This window comes from Acinonyx jubatus, chromosome C1 (genome assembly GCF_027475565.1).
Source record: "Acinonyx jubatus isolate Ajub_Pintada_27869175 chromosome C1, VMU_Ajub_asm_v1.0, whole genome shotgun sequence".
Lineage (NCBI taxonomy): Eukaryota > Metazoa > Chordata > Mammalia > Carnivora > Felidae > Acinonyx > Acinonyx jubatus.
Window position 1 is genome coordinate 140,475,612 of NC_069381.1, and position 16,935 is coordinate 140,492,546.

The 16,935-nt window shown below is 41.5% G+C and overlaps 1 protein-coding gene across 12 annotated transcripts in view; it reads left to right on the forward strand.

The window, feature by feature from the left end:
- Positions 1–8,932: 8,932 nt before the first annotated feature.
- Positions 8,933–16,935, forward strand: part of FMNL2 (formin like 2) — a 308,508-nt gene continuing 300,505 nt past the window's right edge. For 3 of the 12 annotated variants that reach the window (XM_053215079.1, XM_053215078.1, XM_053215083.1), the window contains exon 1: positions 8,934–9,467. In XM_053215079.1, the coding sequence (XP_053071054.1) occupies positions 9,351–9,467 (117 nt within the window). In that variant the 5' untranslated portion in view covers positions 8,934–9,350. Of the gene's footprint in view, positions 9,468–16,935 lie in introns of all 12 variants that reach the window. The other 9 variants (XM_027055762.2, XM_027055764.2, XM_027055760.2 and 6 more) reach the window with 4 other exon arrangements.

Consider the following 16,935-nt stretch of genomic DNA (forward strand, 5'->3'; position numbering starts at 1 on the left):
AGGTAATCCAGTATAGGAATGCAGGAAGAAGGGAGAGAGTAGGTGACAGAGGGGAGAGGATGGCAAAAAATAGTCTGAACTTGACTTTTCACACCAGGCTATCCATGTTTTGTGATGCCTGTTTGCCTGCTTGCCTTTCTCTCCCTTCTTTTCTTACCTTCTTCCTTCCTTCTTTTCTCTTTCTCCGTTTTCTTTCTTTCTTTCTTTCTTTCTTTCTTTCTTTCTTTCTTCCTTTCTTCATGTATTTTGATTTCTATAGAGATATACCTTTTTAGTATATTAGCTTTTTTTATTCTTTTTATTTTCATTGTTTTGAAAAAAGTTTCAGTATGTTCTTTATGTATATATATGTGTGTATATATATATGTATATAAACAAGTGCATATTAAACTTATATAAGTGAAATTAAGTTTCTGTGTTACTATTTCCATATCATTCAAAAACGACCCAGATGGGAGTGCCTGGCTGGCTCAGTCAGTAGAGCATGGGTGACTCTTGATCTCGGAGTTGTGAGTTAAAGCTTCATGTTGGGAATAGAGAGTACTTAAAAATAAAATCTTAGAAAAATAAAAAGACCCAGATGGATTTTTACCAAATTTGAAGATATGTTTATGTGACATGGTGTATACTGTGGGGCCTAAAGGAGGTGGAATTGCAGAGATAGAGTCAAATAAGAGCTGGGATTTGAAAGCCTACAAATAGTGGGGATGCCTGGGTGGCTCAGTTGGTTAAGTGTCCAAATCTTGATTCTGGCTCAGGTCATAACTCACAGTTCATGGGTTCGAGCCCCACATTGGGCTCTACTGACAACAGGGAGCTGGCTTGGGACTCTCTCTCTCGCTCGCTCTCTGCCCCTCTACCACTCGGTCTCTCTCTCTCTCTCTCTTTCTCTCCCTCAAAATAAAAAAAATAATGAATGTTAAAAAATAAATAAAATAAAAGCCTACAAATAGTTAATGATTCCTGGAACAATGTTGGAAATGATAGAACCTACTAAAATTTTTTAAATTATAAAGGTGGCATTATTTAATGAAGATATAGTTAAAATTCCTAATGCCTATTAAAACAAACCAACACAAAAGTAGCAGATGATAGGTTTCTATCAAAATGGTGAACAGAATATATATCTATTTTTTCTCTCTTCCCCAAATCTTTTAGAGTGATGGAATAGAGCAGTATTAAAAAAGAACAACCAGGGAGTAAAGTCAATGATATTGTAATAGTGCTGTATGGTGACAGATGGTAGTTACCCTTGCGGCCAGCATAGTGTAACATAGAACTTGCTGAATCACTAAGTTGTACACCTGAAACTAATGTACCATCGTGTGTCAACTATACTCAAAAACATTATAAAAAAGACTAAAAAATAATAAATAAAAGGAAACAGGCAGACCTGGCAAAGAACTGGAACTTCTACTAGAAAGTTCTTCAACTAGAGCTTCTACCAAAATATCATCAGTGACGTTTAAATCTCCATGAGTAAGGAAACCAGAAAGAAAATGACACAATATCTGTGTTTAAACAGAAATCACAATTACAGGGACAGTAGATTTCTCATCACCAACGATGAGGGCTGGGAGATAATGGAAAGATGTCTTTAGATGGAGAGGGAAAAGAACTTTCAGCCTGACATTCTACAACCAAATAAACTATTCAAGAGTGCGGGCAAAAAAGACGTGGTTAGATAATTTTGTCATTCACAAACTCTTACTGAAAGACACACTAAAGATTGTTCTTTAGGAAAATGAAATCTAAATCCAGAAGAAAAAAGGGGAATGAAAAAAGCAAATGAATTTCTAAGCATGTTGGTCAACCTAAGGATTGGCTATACTGGTAATATTACTACTACTAAAGGCTAATGTGAATAAATAAAGAGGAGTTAAAATAATAGACAATATTAACATGGGAGGCAGGAGGGGAGAGATTTGTTAAAGTTCCTAAGTTCCTTGAAGAATGAGGAGAGAGAAAATTATTGACTTGACTTTTATTTTTTGTAACAGCTTTACTGAGCTATGGCTAACCAACAATGGACTATACATATTTATAGTTTATACTTTGATAGATTTAACATATGTCTATACTCATGAAATCAGCACTGTAATCAAGTTAATGAATATATCCATACCTCCAAAAGCATTGTCTGGTCCTTTGGAATTCTCCCTGTCTCTTTCTCCCAAACAAACATTAGTGTGCTTTCTGTCCATATACACTAATTTGCATCTTCTAGAATTTTATATAAATAAAGTCATACAATATGTCCAGTTTTTTGCCTGGCTTATTTCACTCAGCATAATTATTTTGAGAGTCAGCCATGTTGCTTGTTTATTTTTGACAGAGAGAGAGAGGGAGAGAGAGAGAGAGCGCAAGTTGGAGAGAGGCAGAGAAAGAGGGAGACACAGAATCCAAAGCAGTCTCCAGGCTCTGAGCTGTCAGCACAGAGCCTGATGCGGGGCTCGAACTCATGAGATCATGACCTGAGCCCAAGTCAGACGCCTAACTGACCGAGGCCCCTGGGTGCCCCAGTAGTTCATACTTTTTTTTTATTGCTGATTAGTACCATTCTGTGGATATACCAGTTTCATCTGTTGATGGACACTATCTGCTATGAACATTATGTAAAAGCCTTTGTATGGACATATGCTTTCATATTTCTTGGGTAAATATCTATGAGCAGAATGGCTAGATCACATGGTAGGTGTAAGGTTTAAATTAAAAAAAAAAAAACTCCAAAGTCTTGTCCAAAGTGGCAGTTTACAATCCCATTAGCGACATATGAGAGTTCTAGCTGTCCCACATCATTGCCAACATTTGGTATGGTCAGTCTTTTTAATTTTTGCCATTTTAATTGATGTGTAGTGGTATCTCATTGTGGGTTTAATTTGCATTCTCCTGATAAGGCATGATGTTGAACAGCTTTTTATGTGCTTGAAGCTATGGATGTATTTCCATGTGTGAAGTGTTTGTTAAAATTTTTGTCCATTGTTTTCTTTTTATAGAGTTATAAGAATTCTTTATGTGTTCTGGGTACAGGTCCTTTATTGAATACACAATTTACTCACATTTTTCTCTTAGTCTGTGGTAGGTCTTGATTCTGTTAATCGTCTTTCAAAGAACAGATGTTGCAAAATTTGATGAAGTCTAATTTATCAAATTTTTTCTTGCTGTTTTTTTCTAAAAAATCTTTTAGATTTTTCTATTTTCTTCTACATTTTCTTCTAGGAGCTTTTTAATTTTATGTTTTGCACTTGGGTCTCTTGTCTATTTTGAGTTGTTTTTCAGATGGTGTGGGGTAGATACTGAAGTTCATTTTTCAAATGTAGATATTTAGTTTCTCCACAACCACCATTTCAACCACTTGTTGAAAAGACTACGATTTCTCCCCAGAATTGTCAATACACTTTTGTCAAAATCCATTGTCAACGTATGTGTGAGTTTGTGTGTGTGTGTGTGTGTGTGTGTGTGTGTGTGTGTACTGTCCATTCTATTCCATCAATCTATCGGCCTAACTTGATATCAGTAATCAGTACCATACTCTCTTGATTACTGTACCTTTACAATAAGTCTTGAAATCAGGTAGAGTTAATCCTCCATTTTGTTCTTTTTCAAAGTTGTTTTGGCTCTTCTAGGTCCTTTGCATTTCCACATGATTTTTAGAATTGGCTTGTCTATTTTTACAAAAAAGTCTGCTGGGATTTTGTTTTGTGATATGTGAAATCTATAGATCCATTTGGGGGGAATTGGCATCTTAAAAATGTTGAGTCTTCTGACCAATGAACACAGTATACTGTAGTTTTCAGTGTACAGGTCTTGCATATCTTTTGCCATATTTATGCCTGGCAAAAGGAGAAATTTTATGTGTTATGTTTTTATATTTTTGATGTTATCATAAATGGTATTTTATAATTTAAATTTTTGAAAGTTTCATGCTGTTTAGTTATAGCATATAACATTTTTTCCACCCTACAATGCTATTAAAATACCACTGACTATATTCTCTATACCTTTCATCCCCATGAGTTATTCATTCCGTAACTGGAAATCTGAACCCATTTTGCCCGTCCCCATATTTTAATTTCATATATCAATCTTGTGTCCTGAAACCTTGCTAAACTCACGTATTAGTTCCAGTTACTAATTTATAGATTCCTTAAGAATTTCTACATAGAAGATCATGTCATTGTGAACAAAGGCAATTTACTTCGTTTTTTCAAAACTGGATGGCTTTTTGTTTGTTTTCTCTCTTATTACACTGGTTAGAACCTCCCACACAATGTTGAATTAAAATGCTAAGAACAGGGATACCTGGGTGGCTCAGTTCTTTAAGCATCTGACTTTGGTTCAGGTCATGATCTTATGGTTCATGAGTTTGAGCCCCGCATCGGGTTCTCTGATGTCCGTGTGGAGCCTGCTTTGAATCCTCTGTCTCTGCCCCTCCCATGTTTATTCCCTCTCCCTCTCTCTCTCTCTCAAAAATAAATAAACATAAATAAATAAAATGGTGAGAACATATATTCTTCCCTTTTTCCTGATTTTAGGGGAAAGCATTTAGTCTCTCACCATTAATTATAATATTAGTAGTAGGTTTTTTGTACATGCCTTTTATCAAGTTGAGGAAGTTCCTTTCTGTTCAGACATCTGGAGTTCTTGCAGCTTTTTTCCCCCCAGTACTCTGTCCTGAGAACACTAGCCTTTTTAGGTTCTCTGGACTTTCACCTCTGCCTTCTCAAGTCAGGGACTCTGGTAGGCCCAGTCTGGGTTTCTCTTCTGTGCACCGTGATCTAGAAACTCTCCAGGAAGTGAGCTGGGGTGATTGTAGGGTTCACTTCATTTTTTTCATTGCCTCCCAGAAGATAGAGTTGAATTCAGTCTTCTTTGTAAAACACTGGGAACAAGGCTGTTATGGAGGAATAAGATAGCTACAGTCAAAGATCATCTCTAAAGCTTCCCCAAATACTCTATCTCACATAACTCTTGAGGGACATTGTTTAATATATTTTGTCCTGTATTTTATTACTTTCAAATTCAGTCTGGTCCCTATTACTCTATCTTGATCAGAAACAGAAATCTCATTATGCTTCTAACTCTAAATGATAATTTTAGAGAACTACTTTTTAAAAGTTTATTTATTTATTTTGAGAGAGGAGGAGGGGCAGAGAGGGAGAGAGAGAATCCCAAGATGTGGGGCTCCATCTCATGAACTGTGAGGTCATTGGCCTGAGTCAAAATCAAGAGTCAGACAATTACCTGACTGAGCCACCCAGCTGCCCCAAGAGAACTATTTTTTTTTTTTTTTTGAAGAAAGGATACTGGTTTGGGAATCAAAATACATAACTTGTAACTCTTTCACTTGTATAAACTAGGGAAAAATCACCTTGTTGAGCTTTAAATTCCTTGTTGTTGTATTGACAGGATGAAATAAGATCAAGCAAGTAAAAGTATTTTGTAGAATATGAAGTCCTATGCAAATATAAAGTCATATTCAAAGATGTGAAATGTGGGGGTAGGAGTTATAAGATGTTGCTGTCTCCCCATTTCTTACTCATATCTATTCCCTTTACCTTTTATCTGAACCTTGATTCTATCCAGTTGAGGAAATGTGACCCTCCCCAAGTTTTATCTCAGTCTCCCAGGTCTTCCTGTAGCAAGGGATGACTGTCTCATTCAGTTCTGGAACATGAGGAATAACGGACTTCTGATCTCCTGATAAAAGGAACAGACCTCTGAACAGACCTGAAATCACCTCTTCCCCACTAGTTGTCCCGAGCACATCCTTGATTCATGGCATTCTAGCAGCGATTTTGTAAGTATGTAGGAAAGACCAAGCCATCACAGAAATACTGGTCCTAGCCTTCCTAAGTTGCTGCACTAACACTAGCATCCACCTTTTTCAGGATTTCAAGTTTAATGAGAATATATTATTGAAGCCATCATTACTTGGGTTTGGAAACTGAATAAACCATGTTTACACTTTGTTTAAAATCAATGGGAGTGTCAGGTTCATAGTAAGCGCTCAAGAAATATTTAAAAAAATAAATATAGATAGATAAATCTTTCAGGACTCTTGTGGATGTAAATTGACATAAAGCAATCACTCTAAAATCCCAGCTATCACTATTTCACAGTTTTGATTCAGGGCTATTGATGGCTTTGTTCATCGTAGGGTGCTTGTCTCATTTCTTATAATTATACACACAAGGAGAATCTTCTTACACCAGTGCCTTTTTAAGAAGTTAAGTGAACTTAGCTATAGGGCACTTCTTTACATTTAAAACTTGAGGAGATACCAATGAAACTCAGCTGACCTTGTAGGAGGAGTATTTGTTTTGAATGATGGAAGAGCTTCTTTGAAAGCAATTACACCATTATGGGGGAATTCCTGATCAAGCCATCCTTGGCATAACTTGCAAATGCCTAGTACATAGAATATAAAGTTCTAACATTTCATTTTCCATGGAAGGTGAATGGATAGTTTTAACAGTTAATTTTTTGCCAATATTTTGCAACAGCTATAACAAGTCGCATGTCTTAATAATCAGAAAACGAAATACATATTTAAAAATGATCACCCTGGGCTGCCTGGGTGGCTCAGTCGGTTAAGCGTCCAACTTCAGCCTAGGTCGTGACCTCATGGTTCATGAGTTCGAGCCCCACGTCCGGCTTTTTGCTGACAGCTTGGAGCCTGGAGCCTGCTTCGGATTCTGTGTCTCCTTTTCTCTCTCTCTGTTCCTCCCCAACTTGTACCTAGACTCTCTCTCTCAAAAATAAATAAACATTTAAAAAAATAAATAAAAATGGTCAACCAATTTAAATTTTGTGGGGAGAGTTTAAGAGTGTTACAGTCAAAGAAATGTCTTCTTCCTCCTCCTCTGCCCCCTCCTCCAAATATTGATAGAAATTCTTACAGAAATTGTATAATGGAGTGTTTTGTTTATTTTTATATTTAATAACACTCACAAATAATAACAAATATTAAAGATTGCAAACCTTGAAGTGGCTGAGTTCTTTTGGTTCATGGATTTGCACACTTTGTCCTTTGGCTCCTCTCAAAGTGTGACATTATGAGAGAGACTAGATGTGATAAGACTTAAGGGGAGAAAAAGGTCCTGGTTACTGGCAGAAATATGGCCAGAGGGAGTCATAAATGTAATAAAAAAGGATTTCTCAAGTGCAGAAAAGAACTCTAGCTTCTCCATGCAGACGGTCAACCCTCTGGGTGGGCTGATTTTGTGTCAATCAGATCCAAAGTATACGTCTAGAGATTGGAAAGAAAACAAATACATTTGTGGATCAGAAATGTCTCACTTGGTTTGAACTAACTGCTTTTCTTTCTCACTCATTTTCACTAGTTGGGGTATGTGTATGTATCTATATTCCTGTTTTTCTTTCTTTGATGGGTAACATGCTTACCGTTAACTTTGATACAATATAGTTTTGAAATACAGGTTGCATCTATTCAGACTTTTAATTTGAATTTATTTATCCTCTCTTCCTTCTTTTTAAAAAGACCAGAAGTCATTTATTTAATAGATGATACCCACACACGAAGTATTTATGTGAATATTTGCTCCATAAGCTTTTGGTGAAACCCATTTGTCAATTCAACAAATAGTCATTGAACATCTACTATGCTCAAGGTATCTTGGGCTTTATAAAGCTAAATGAAAAATGGGGTCCTTGATGTTTAGTCTTGGTGTGTTACCTTCTCCAGAAGCAGTTGCTTTTTAACAACAGGGTAACAACCTTGGTTGCATATCAGAATGACCTGGGGAGCTTGTTAAAAATACACCTGTCCGTGCTCCAGCTCTCAGCTCTGGGAAATTCTGAATAGGCAGGGTCCAAGGTGTGTGGCGTTTCCACAACAAGCTCCCCAAGTGACTCTGATAAACCAGGATTAAGAAACACGGCTCCAAGCGCAGAAAGAACGAATTACAGTTGTTCAGCCACAAGTCAACCAGGTGGATGCCCTTGAAATCTACAACATGGGCACCTGGTTAAAGTCGTGTTTATAAGGTTGGTTCTATTTCCACTGCTTTAATGTCGGATAGTGATAATCTGGAAAGCATCCCAGAGATAAGGCTGGGTCCAATCTTCTTTGTAAAACACCTGGAACAAGGCTGCTATGAAGGAATAAGGTAGCTACAGCCAAACGCCACCTCCCAAGCCTCCCCAAATACTCTGTCCTCCTTTCTATCTCACATGAGATATGGTTATTTGTGTAAAATTTCTCCTGCACTACATTATGAAGTATTCCGGAGCAGGAGCAATCCTCTTTTTCTCCCACGAAGGAACCCAGTAACCCATACATAATAGCTATTGACCAGTGTTTTGAATCGAACGGAATCCTTCTCTTCCAACTTCTAGCGTCTGACCATATATACATATAACTATAATGGATATTTATAAAGAAAACCCATACAAGTATGTATTTGTTTAGAAAACATTTCAATCACACAAAAATGATTTACATAAGGAAGAAAGAACAATCAAATAAGCACTCACGGACCCACTCCCCAATTCATGAAGCAGGACGTTGCCAATACCTTTCAGGCCACCTGTTAAGCTAGAGCCTTTTGAACAGTAACAAGCTTCTGAAATTTAAATCAGAATGCTCGCGTTCAATCACCGGTTGATTGGATCATGCATTCACTTGTCAGGTGTGCCTTCTACGTCTCAGAACCCACGTAGACGAGGTGGTTATTTCTACCGTGGGAGTGAGGAGGGGTCTAAAGGGACGTAAGCTGCAGCCAGAAGCTTGCACACTGCCTCTCCGGCCCTCTCCGGAGCGGGCGGGGTTTGCTGTGCGGACACTTTGGGCAGAAACTACGCGTCCCGGCAGTCCGCGGGGCGAGTGGGCGGGGCCGGGCCGGGGGCGGGGGCCGGGCGAGGGGGGCATTGTGTCGGGAGCGCGGAGCCGCATTTGTCTGCTCCAGGTTCTTCGCGAGAGAGCGTTGTTTTCGCCGGCCGGGGGCTGCAAGTGTCAGCGGCGGCCGCGGCCCGGCGCAAGACCGAGTCCGAGGACGCACGCGCCAGCTGGCCGCGATCGCAGGCAGGGGGCGGCGTGCCAGAGGAGCAACATGCAGATAGGCGCCCGGCGCCCTGACGACCCCTCCCGAGGCAAAGAGGCCGGGGCGGCGCTGGGGCGGTGGAGAGCATGAGGGAGGCCGGGGGGTGGCTCGGCTCGGAGCGCTGCTAGGGAGCGGTGCGCGCTGCACACTCGCCGGGGCGCAGCCGAGAGCAGGGAGCCGGGCGGGTCGCGCCACGGGGCGGGAGCCGGCCGCCGGGAGCTGTTCTGATTTCCGAAGCGAACGCGAGGGGCCCGGAGCAGCCCCCGGCCCCGGCGTGCAGCTAACATGGGCAACGCGGGGAGCATGGATTCGCAGCAGACCGATTTCAGGGCGCACAACGTGCCTTTGAAGCTGCCGATGCCCGAGCCAGGTGAACTGGAAGAGCGATTTGCCATCGTGCTGGTGAGTGCGCGGCGGGGCTCCGGGCGGGGAGGCGCAGCTGACCCCCGCCCCCTCTTCTTCTCCCGGCGCCGGGAGCGAGCCTCCTGTCCCAAGGGGGAGGCGCCCACCTTCCCCATTGTGGCCTCCCCAGCCTTACTCTTCTCCGCTCCCCTCCATCCCCCGCGCTCAGCCCTCTCGGGGTCCCGGGATGGGGCCGGGGGCTCTGGGCCAGCTGCCTGGCCAGCCCAGAGCCCATTGTCTGGCGGGAGAAGCACCACGCAGCGCGTGTGCCGGGGAGGTGCGGCGTGGGCGTGAAGGGAAGGTGGCGCGGGCCGGGGAGAAGGGGGCGGCGTGCCTCTAAGGCTTTTTGTTAAAAACAACAACAACAAAAAAACAAAACCCCAAATCCCCGCACCCCCGAGTCCCTGCGGACCGTCCGGCGTGCGGGGTCCCGGGCAGATGGGTGCATGTGGCCGGCAGCGGGTGGCGCGCGAAGGCGAACTTGGAGGCGGACGTAGCGGCTTGGCCGAGGGGAGCTGGCCCGAAAGGGAAAGATAAGGAAACCCGCGGCAGTGCGGCGCCCCGGTCCCTAAGCTGGGAGGGGCGGGATCTGAAACTCGGGCGGGAGAGCAGCTTTGCCTCAGCTCGTTCCTTTTGGTCTTAAACCTTAGACCACAAGAATGTGCAGTTTTGCGGGGACGTGTTTCGAGCTGTTCTGACATCAGGATCGACCCCTTCCCTCCCCCCGCCCCCCCCATCCCCGGCACACACAGCAAAATCCCCGGCTCCCTCTTGAAGTCTGCTTTTAGCTTTTTAAATCCAAGACACTGAAGACTCCCTTCTTTCTCCCTTCTGCTGGGACTAAGTTTCTGAGCCCCTCCCAACCACAGCTTGTCAGTGCTGTGAGCTCCGGAGGGTGTGGCGGCCTCCCCCTCGACCCAGCCGGAGTCTGTACTACAGCTGGTCCCCAGACTTCCGATTTTTAGTGACCCAGCCTCCTTAAAGGGATGTTGGAAGGGAAACCGGCAAGATCCGACGCGTTCCTATTCCTTACACTTGTACATTTACCTTTTCTTAGCTAGTTACCTCTAAACTCTACGAGGCTAGGCAGCAAGAGAACCTTGTGCTCAAGGCATTCAAATTTGCGTGTGCCTGCGGGTGTTTGGTGTGTAACCTCCTAACTTTGGGAAGGGTTCTGAGTCTGAACACTGGGACATTTAAATTTGCCTTTCTTCAGGCCTTTTAAAAGGGCAGGTTTGACAGGGGGTATAACGTTCTGGAGGCTAGGTTAGCTTTGTGCTCTTCGAGACAACAGAGGGCAAAAGCTTTTTTCACGCCACCCGGAAAGTCTGGTGTGGCAGTCGGGAGATAGATGAGGCCGCCTGTCTTGCTTTGCATCTTCTGTGATCTCCCACAGCTGCTCCCGTCGTTGTGCAAGATGGGACACACTGAAATGAAACAGCATAGGCTTAATTACTTCTCAAGGCAGCCTGGGTGCATACTTGACCTGTCTTTCCAGAGACAAACGTTTTTATTCAAAATCCTCTTCCTTCCAGACAGATGGTTCTTACCTCCTGGCTCTGGGCTTTCTGTCTTTTCATCCTGTGGTGCTGCGTGTATGTACGTGTATACTGGAAATGGAAGGGCCAGTGACACAGGAAAACCAGATCACAATAATGCAATTAAGTTCTGCTCAATTGGGATAGCGTGTTTTGCCTGAGATTTCAGTTATGCTGTTGATTAATAACACATGATATGAATTAATCTTTAGAAAAATGTTTCATCATTAGCATGGTGGATTTGTGTTACTCTTAAGTCTAGCAGTCACAGACTTAGTATGTCACATTTATGATTCTGCATCACAAACTCCTTGGGGCAATGGTTGGTTGTTGTGGTTACTTTTACTCTACTGTGTGTCACACACAATTGCTGGATGTGGTTCTTAATTGTTGATGATATTTAAGCACCTCACAACAAAAAATGAAACCAAAAAATATCAGGCTGACCTTTTCGGAATAAAGACAAGGCTTTTGGAGAAGTCTCAGCTTGGGGACTGCCTTGTTAGTGATGCACTTGGACGTTAATGTGTTTATTGCATCTCCCCCTAGTCAGCTCTAGCTGCTATTTGGAAACCTACAAGAGGAATTAAAAGGTGTCCTCTTTATGCGCTAATGGAAGTCCAGAGTTAAGGTGATTTCTCTTAAGATAATTTTTTTTCCCCTGAAGTTATACATGTGATGCTCTCAACTTTGGTTTTCTTTGTGAATTGCTTAAGTAGTCAACTCAAACCATTTAATTCTAGAGATCAAGGTAGAAGGATAAATTTTAGGTGGCATATTTTGAAGTACACATGTGGAGAAAATTCTTTACCCTGTGACACAGGGAATCATATTGGCATTATTGATACTAGACTTATTTCCTTATGATAAACATCATATATGTGATTTGGGAGGAAAACTGGATAGTAGTACTGTACAGGAAAGCATACAAGCACCTCATTGTAAGTAAGTATGGCTTACGTCAATAATTAATGAGACATTTCAGACATGGAAAACAATTACACTCTCAAGCTCTAGAATACTTAAAGCATTGGGAAGGAGTAAATAAAAATGAAAATGACAAGTCCATCTATTTCTGGAAAATCTTGAGACCAAACCTGCTCAGACTGTTTCCTTACCCCTTCATCAGTCTAAGTTACATTGTATGACTCTAAAAAAACTAACAGATATGAATGGAAAGAGGAAAGAAAAGAGTTAGAGATTGTGGAAGTAAGATCAGTGGAGGGGTTAACTTTAAAAAAATAGTAATTTTTATAGGAAAAGTTTTGAAATAGATTTGAATTCCTGAACTTCCTGTAATTAAAGACTAGTAAAAATTGGATCCAAATCTTAGGAGCTTAATCTTCCTAAGGAGAGTCTCTCTCCTTCTTGAGTTTGTCTTCAGCACTGTCAGAGTAGTTATAAAATGTATTTCTGGGAAAACATTACTCCTTGTATACATGTAATGGTTTGCATCTTTGTACCTACCTTACAGATAGGGCAGTAAAGTGATGTGCCTTTGTGCATACGTGTGTGATGTTTTTGTTAAACTGTTCGATAGAAGTATTTCATAAACTCGGTCACCTACTTTTATTCCTTTAGGGTGTGTATGTCACATATTTTACAGGTAACATTGGTGTGTATGTATTTTTTGGGTCCTACACATTTATAATTAAATATCCATGTGGCTCTTCATCGTATTAAACATTGCCTAAATGTTGGAAATATACGTACATACACATACACCCTCCTCTGCCCTTTATTTTCAAAGATGATGCTATGAAGTTTATTTTGGGGTGGGGTGAAGAATTGATGGTCTCTGTCCAAGAACACCTTTTTCTACATTAGACATTCTGTATCATTCACTAATTTTTGGCTTGAAGTCATTGTTTACAAATAAAATAGAAGTTCCCTAATGCCTTTGTCAAGGAGCTGTCGCAAGGATTCGTTCTTTGAATGTCAGAGGAGAGGATAATTTTAAGCCCTCTATCCTAGCTGCTGTATCTCTGTGTGATATCAGAATCAGGCTGCTGTGTAAACAGATTCAAAAAGACGGATTAGAAAGTGATGGTTTAGGGCAGTATTATGTCTGATACTGAGAACCACTTGGGTGTGTGAATAATTTGAGTCGATTTCTTTCCAGTTTTTTTTCCTTCTTGCCCTGAGGTTGAACATAGTCATTCTGCTTTAGGAAGAAGTAGGAACGTTTTCTGAGTACCTATTATGAGTCCCCCCCCCCCCCCGCTTACATTATTCATTTAATTCTCACAATCATTCTGGAAATAAAATTACCTAAGTTGCCCACAGTCCTACAGATATGGAATAACTGATCTAGGATTTTTAATCCAGATTGGGCTCTCTGCCCCCCCTCCCCCACCCCATATTATATTATACTTCCTGAGGCCTTTGAACTGGAAAGGGGGAAAATGCCTGGAGCTAGCAGTAAAGCTGTTTAAGAAAAAAAAATCCCTAAATCTGATAAATGCAAGTTTCAAGCTGTATAAAATAGACAAAAATGTCTTAGAAGTGACCGCTGTGAGGTGCGCTTGATGTTTTATTTTCAATGTCAAACATTTTGGCATCCTCACTATGCCGTTCCATTTTTCAGGCATGGAATTAAATACTGATTTGGTCTGAAAGTGTGCTCTTTGGTTTTTTCTATCAAGGCAGACTTGAACTACCTTGGTTGGGAATTTAGGATTTCCAAATCAGAGGAGAGACAATCTGTCAGTGCCATGCATATACTGTGAATGTAATTACTTGTGAAAGGACAAGGAAAGTCAAGTTTTAACGTTTAAGTTTATTTCCCTTTGCAAGGTGTTGTTCTCTTTTAACCACTTCCAAGGAGAGCTCTTGCCATGCAGTCTGCTGAGCAGATGGATGGGTGAGAGTGTAGTTAGGTCATCGTCAGATGCTTGCTGATTTTTCTCACATCCTTTCTCCTATTACGGAAAGGAGTTAGAGAAGTTGGGCTGGGGGCAGGGTGGAGCGTTGTAACTTTGAGCCATTCTAGCTCATCCTAGGTACTATCACTGAGCCGCTTTATTTCACCAAAGTTGGGAATATATGCTTCTTATTGGGGTGCATTCCACCTCCCATAATGCCAGTATATTTGGATATCCAGTACAGAAATCAATCAGAGGTTATTATCTGAATACAAATGTTTGGCTCCAGTAAGAGACTGGCAGCAACACAAACTGATGACCTTTGGGAAGAAAAGGTATGCATGCCCTTAAGTCCTTAGGCGATAAGAATTACTTTTGCTGGTGGCCTCTCATTTAGCAAATAGCATTGGCCTGGGAGGCAGGAGACCTAGTTTCTAGAATTAATCTGCTGCACCAGGTTGAGCAAGTTAAAATCTTTCCTCTGGTCCTTGATTTTCTTCCTCTGTAAGTTGGAATAAAATTTGACACAACTATTAAGATAGGAGATTTTTTTAGATGATAGCACTTGAAAGTGTAAAATTTCCAGAATCTACCGTCCTGTGCTGCATCAGCTGACTTTGCATTTTGAAGAGCTTTGTGCAGGACTGTGTTTTAGCTGTATTCTGTGTGGTCTAGAGAGTAGAATTGCCAGGGTCATTGACTGAAAGTCCCCTAAGCTTAAGGAAAAGTATATTAACATTCAGAGTTGTCAAGGAAATGAACAGTGAGCTCTCCGTTAGAGTTGCTCACACAGAAGCTGTATGAAAAATGCTGGTGACTGGAAGTTCTTTGCAAACCCAAGACCTGGCTAGTGGCTATTGGCTTCAGTGGTGCCCTCTTTGAGGTGAGCCTGCTGTTGGCAGTTTCTAGACCTAGAATCCTAGCACCTGAGAGTGGGAAGGATTCCCCCCCCCCCCCCCCCCCCCCCGCCGTGTAGAGTCCTCCTGGGCTTAAGAAAAAAGTGTGGGCTCATGTTTGTTCTGGAAATTCATTTTACTTTACAAAAACTGTTGCTTGAAGGGCTTGGTCTTAGAAGTGTGCTCCTTTTTTTCATACTTAGGACTTGGGGCAAAAGGGCAAGGTGAAGTGGGCTTCTTTATGCTCACGGGTAACATGTGGCATGAAGATGGCTGATAGAAGCAGTGCTGATTCCAGATGATCCTTTCCACTTGGCAAGAGGGTGCTGGCAGTTGGAAGCCTCTTAGGAACAAAGCACTGACACCTTAGAAAAGAACAGACTGAATTGCTTAAGAGTGGGGGAGTGAGTTGCAAACCGTCTCGTCCCTTCTAGAATGGGGGATGTTTCTTCCCTTTCCCCACCACAAGAACTATGTCCCCAGGCTTTGGGGTCATGGTTTGTATAGAGAGGCTTCATGCACCTTGTTCGCTCTCATCTACTTGAATACTGCTGGCAGAGATAACTCCTGTCTTTTCTTTCCTTTAAGATAGTGCCTGCACAGACTGCAGGTGGTCTCCCCCTTTCCCAGTCACCCTGTCCTGTTTTCCCGGAGCTTTCAACCAAACACCAAAGAGTATGCAGTTTCCATTGGATATAATTTGGAAGCAGTGTCTAGGGAAGAGCTGGTAGGCCGGAGAGCTGTGATGCAGCAGAGGCCCACAAATGTGGGCCAGGATGGCTGGGAATTCCTACTTGAGGTTTAGTGGTATTTGTTGTAAACAGGAGAAGTGTACTTTCTGCTCACAGTCTTAATAAAAAAAACAAACTGAGTCACATCTTCGTGCCCACCACACACAAAACAAAAACCCATGACCAGTGGCAGAGTTTACAGATAGTCACCTCATAACAAACTTTTTCTAGTTTTTAGGACACACCAAAGGTGTTCCTCAGATCACATTTTTGGTGTTCTTGTGCAGCCTGTAATGGGCTTTAGTGACTTGGAATTCATACATAGTCTACTTTGTTCTTTGAGGAGTTGCTGTTTGTAAGCCCCTCTGTCCGTTGCTACAAAAGCTGAAAGCTTTGAGGTGTTTAGATCCTGCTATAGCCGCAAGTAATCTCTCTCGACTGATTTCTGTGGGGTAAATGGTGCCCGTGCCTGGTTTATACTAAGAACTTGTTGGCTTTGGGAAAGGTGTCCGATTGTTTACATTTTTGGCCCTGTGGCTCATGTTGGGCACTAAGGTATGCCTGTTACCTAAAGGTCCTGCCTTGAATTAAGCATTTGCTCTGGAACCTGACTTCTTTTCTGTGTTGTTCTTTTTTTCCCTTGGGAGTTTCGCTGAACGCTTTAAGGCAGGATAATGAAGGGATTGACAAGCCGAAATGGTAGTCCTCAAACTTGGCTGTATATTGGCATCACCTGGGAGCCTCAAAAAACCATAGATGCCTGGGTTGATAAATTGGGTGTAGTAGGAAAGGAATTGTTTAAGAAGTACCAAAAATTATGGGGAAATTAGGCTAAGTGGAGAAGAGGTTAAAAAAAAATAAAATTTTCCCCCCAAAATCTTAAAGACCTTTGATTCAACTGAAAGCATCAAGATGAGAAATAAGAAATGGATCCGTCTGTTGAATTTTAGACTCATTTAACTATTTAAGAAATGATCATCAAATAATCATGATGAAAATTGACGGAGAAAGTTCTATATATTATAGCTCAAGAGTGAACAGTGGCCCTGAGGTATACTTCTGGAGTAGGAAAATCAATAAATCAATTGTATTTTTGCTTAGGCCTCTATTCTCAAGCTTAATTGTTTGTTGGTTCAATGTAGGCCTTTTGCTTTGATCTCTGGTTTTACCACTTACAAAGACTTGATGAGCTTGGCTTCCCGGAGAGAAATTCAAATACACTTGTGAAATGTAAACAACATTCATTTATTAAGAATCCTATAATCAGGGCAAATTGGCATGCTTATATAAGCAATTAGCTTTGAGAATAGAAAGATAAATAGGATGGTAGGTCAAGAATGAGCTGATTGTTCTCCATGCAAGACTCTAGTTATTTCTTCAGTAGTTATAACATAAGCAAATAGACATTCCTCTTATTCATAATCTTTAGCATTTGTGGT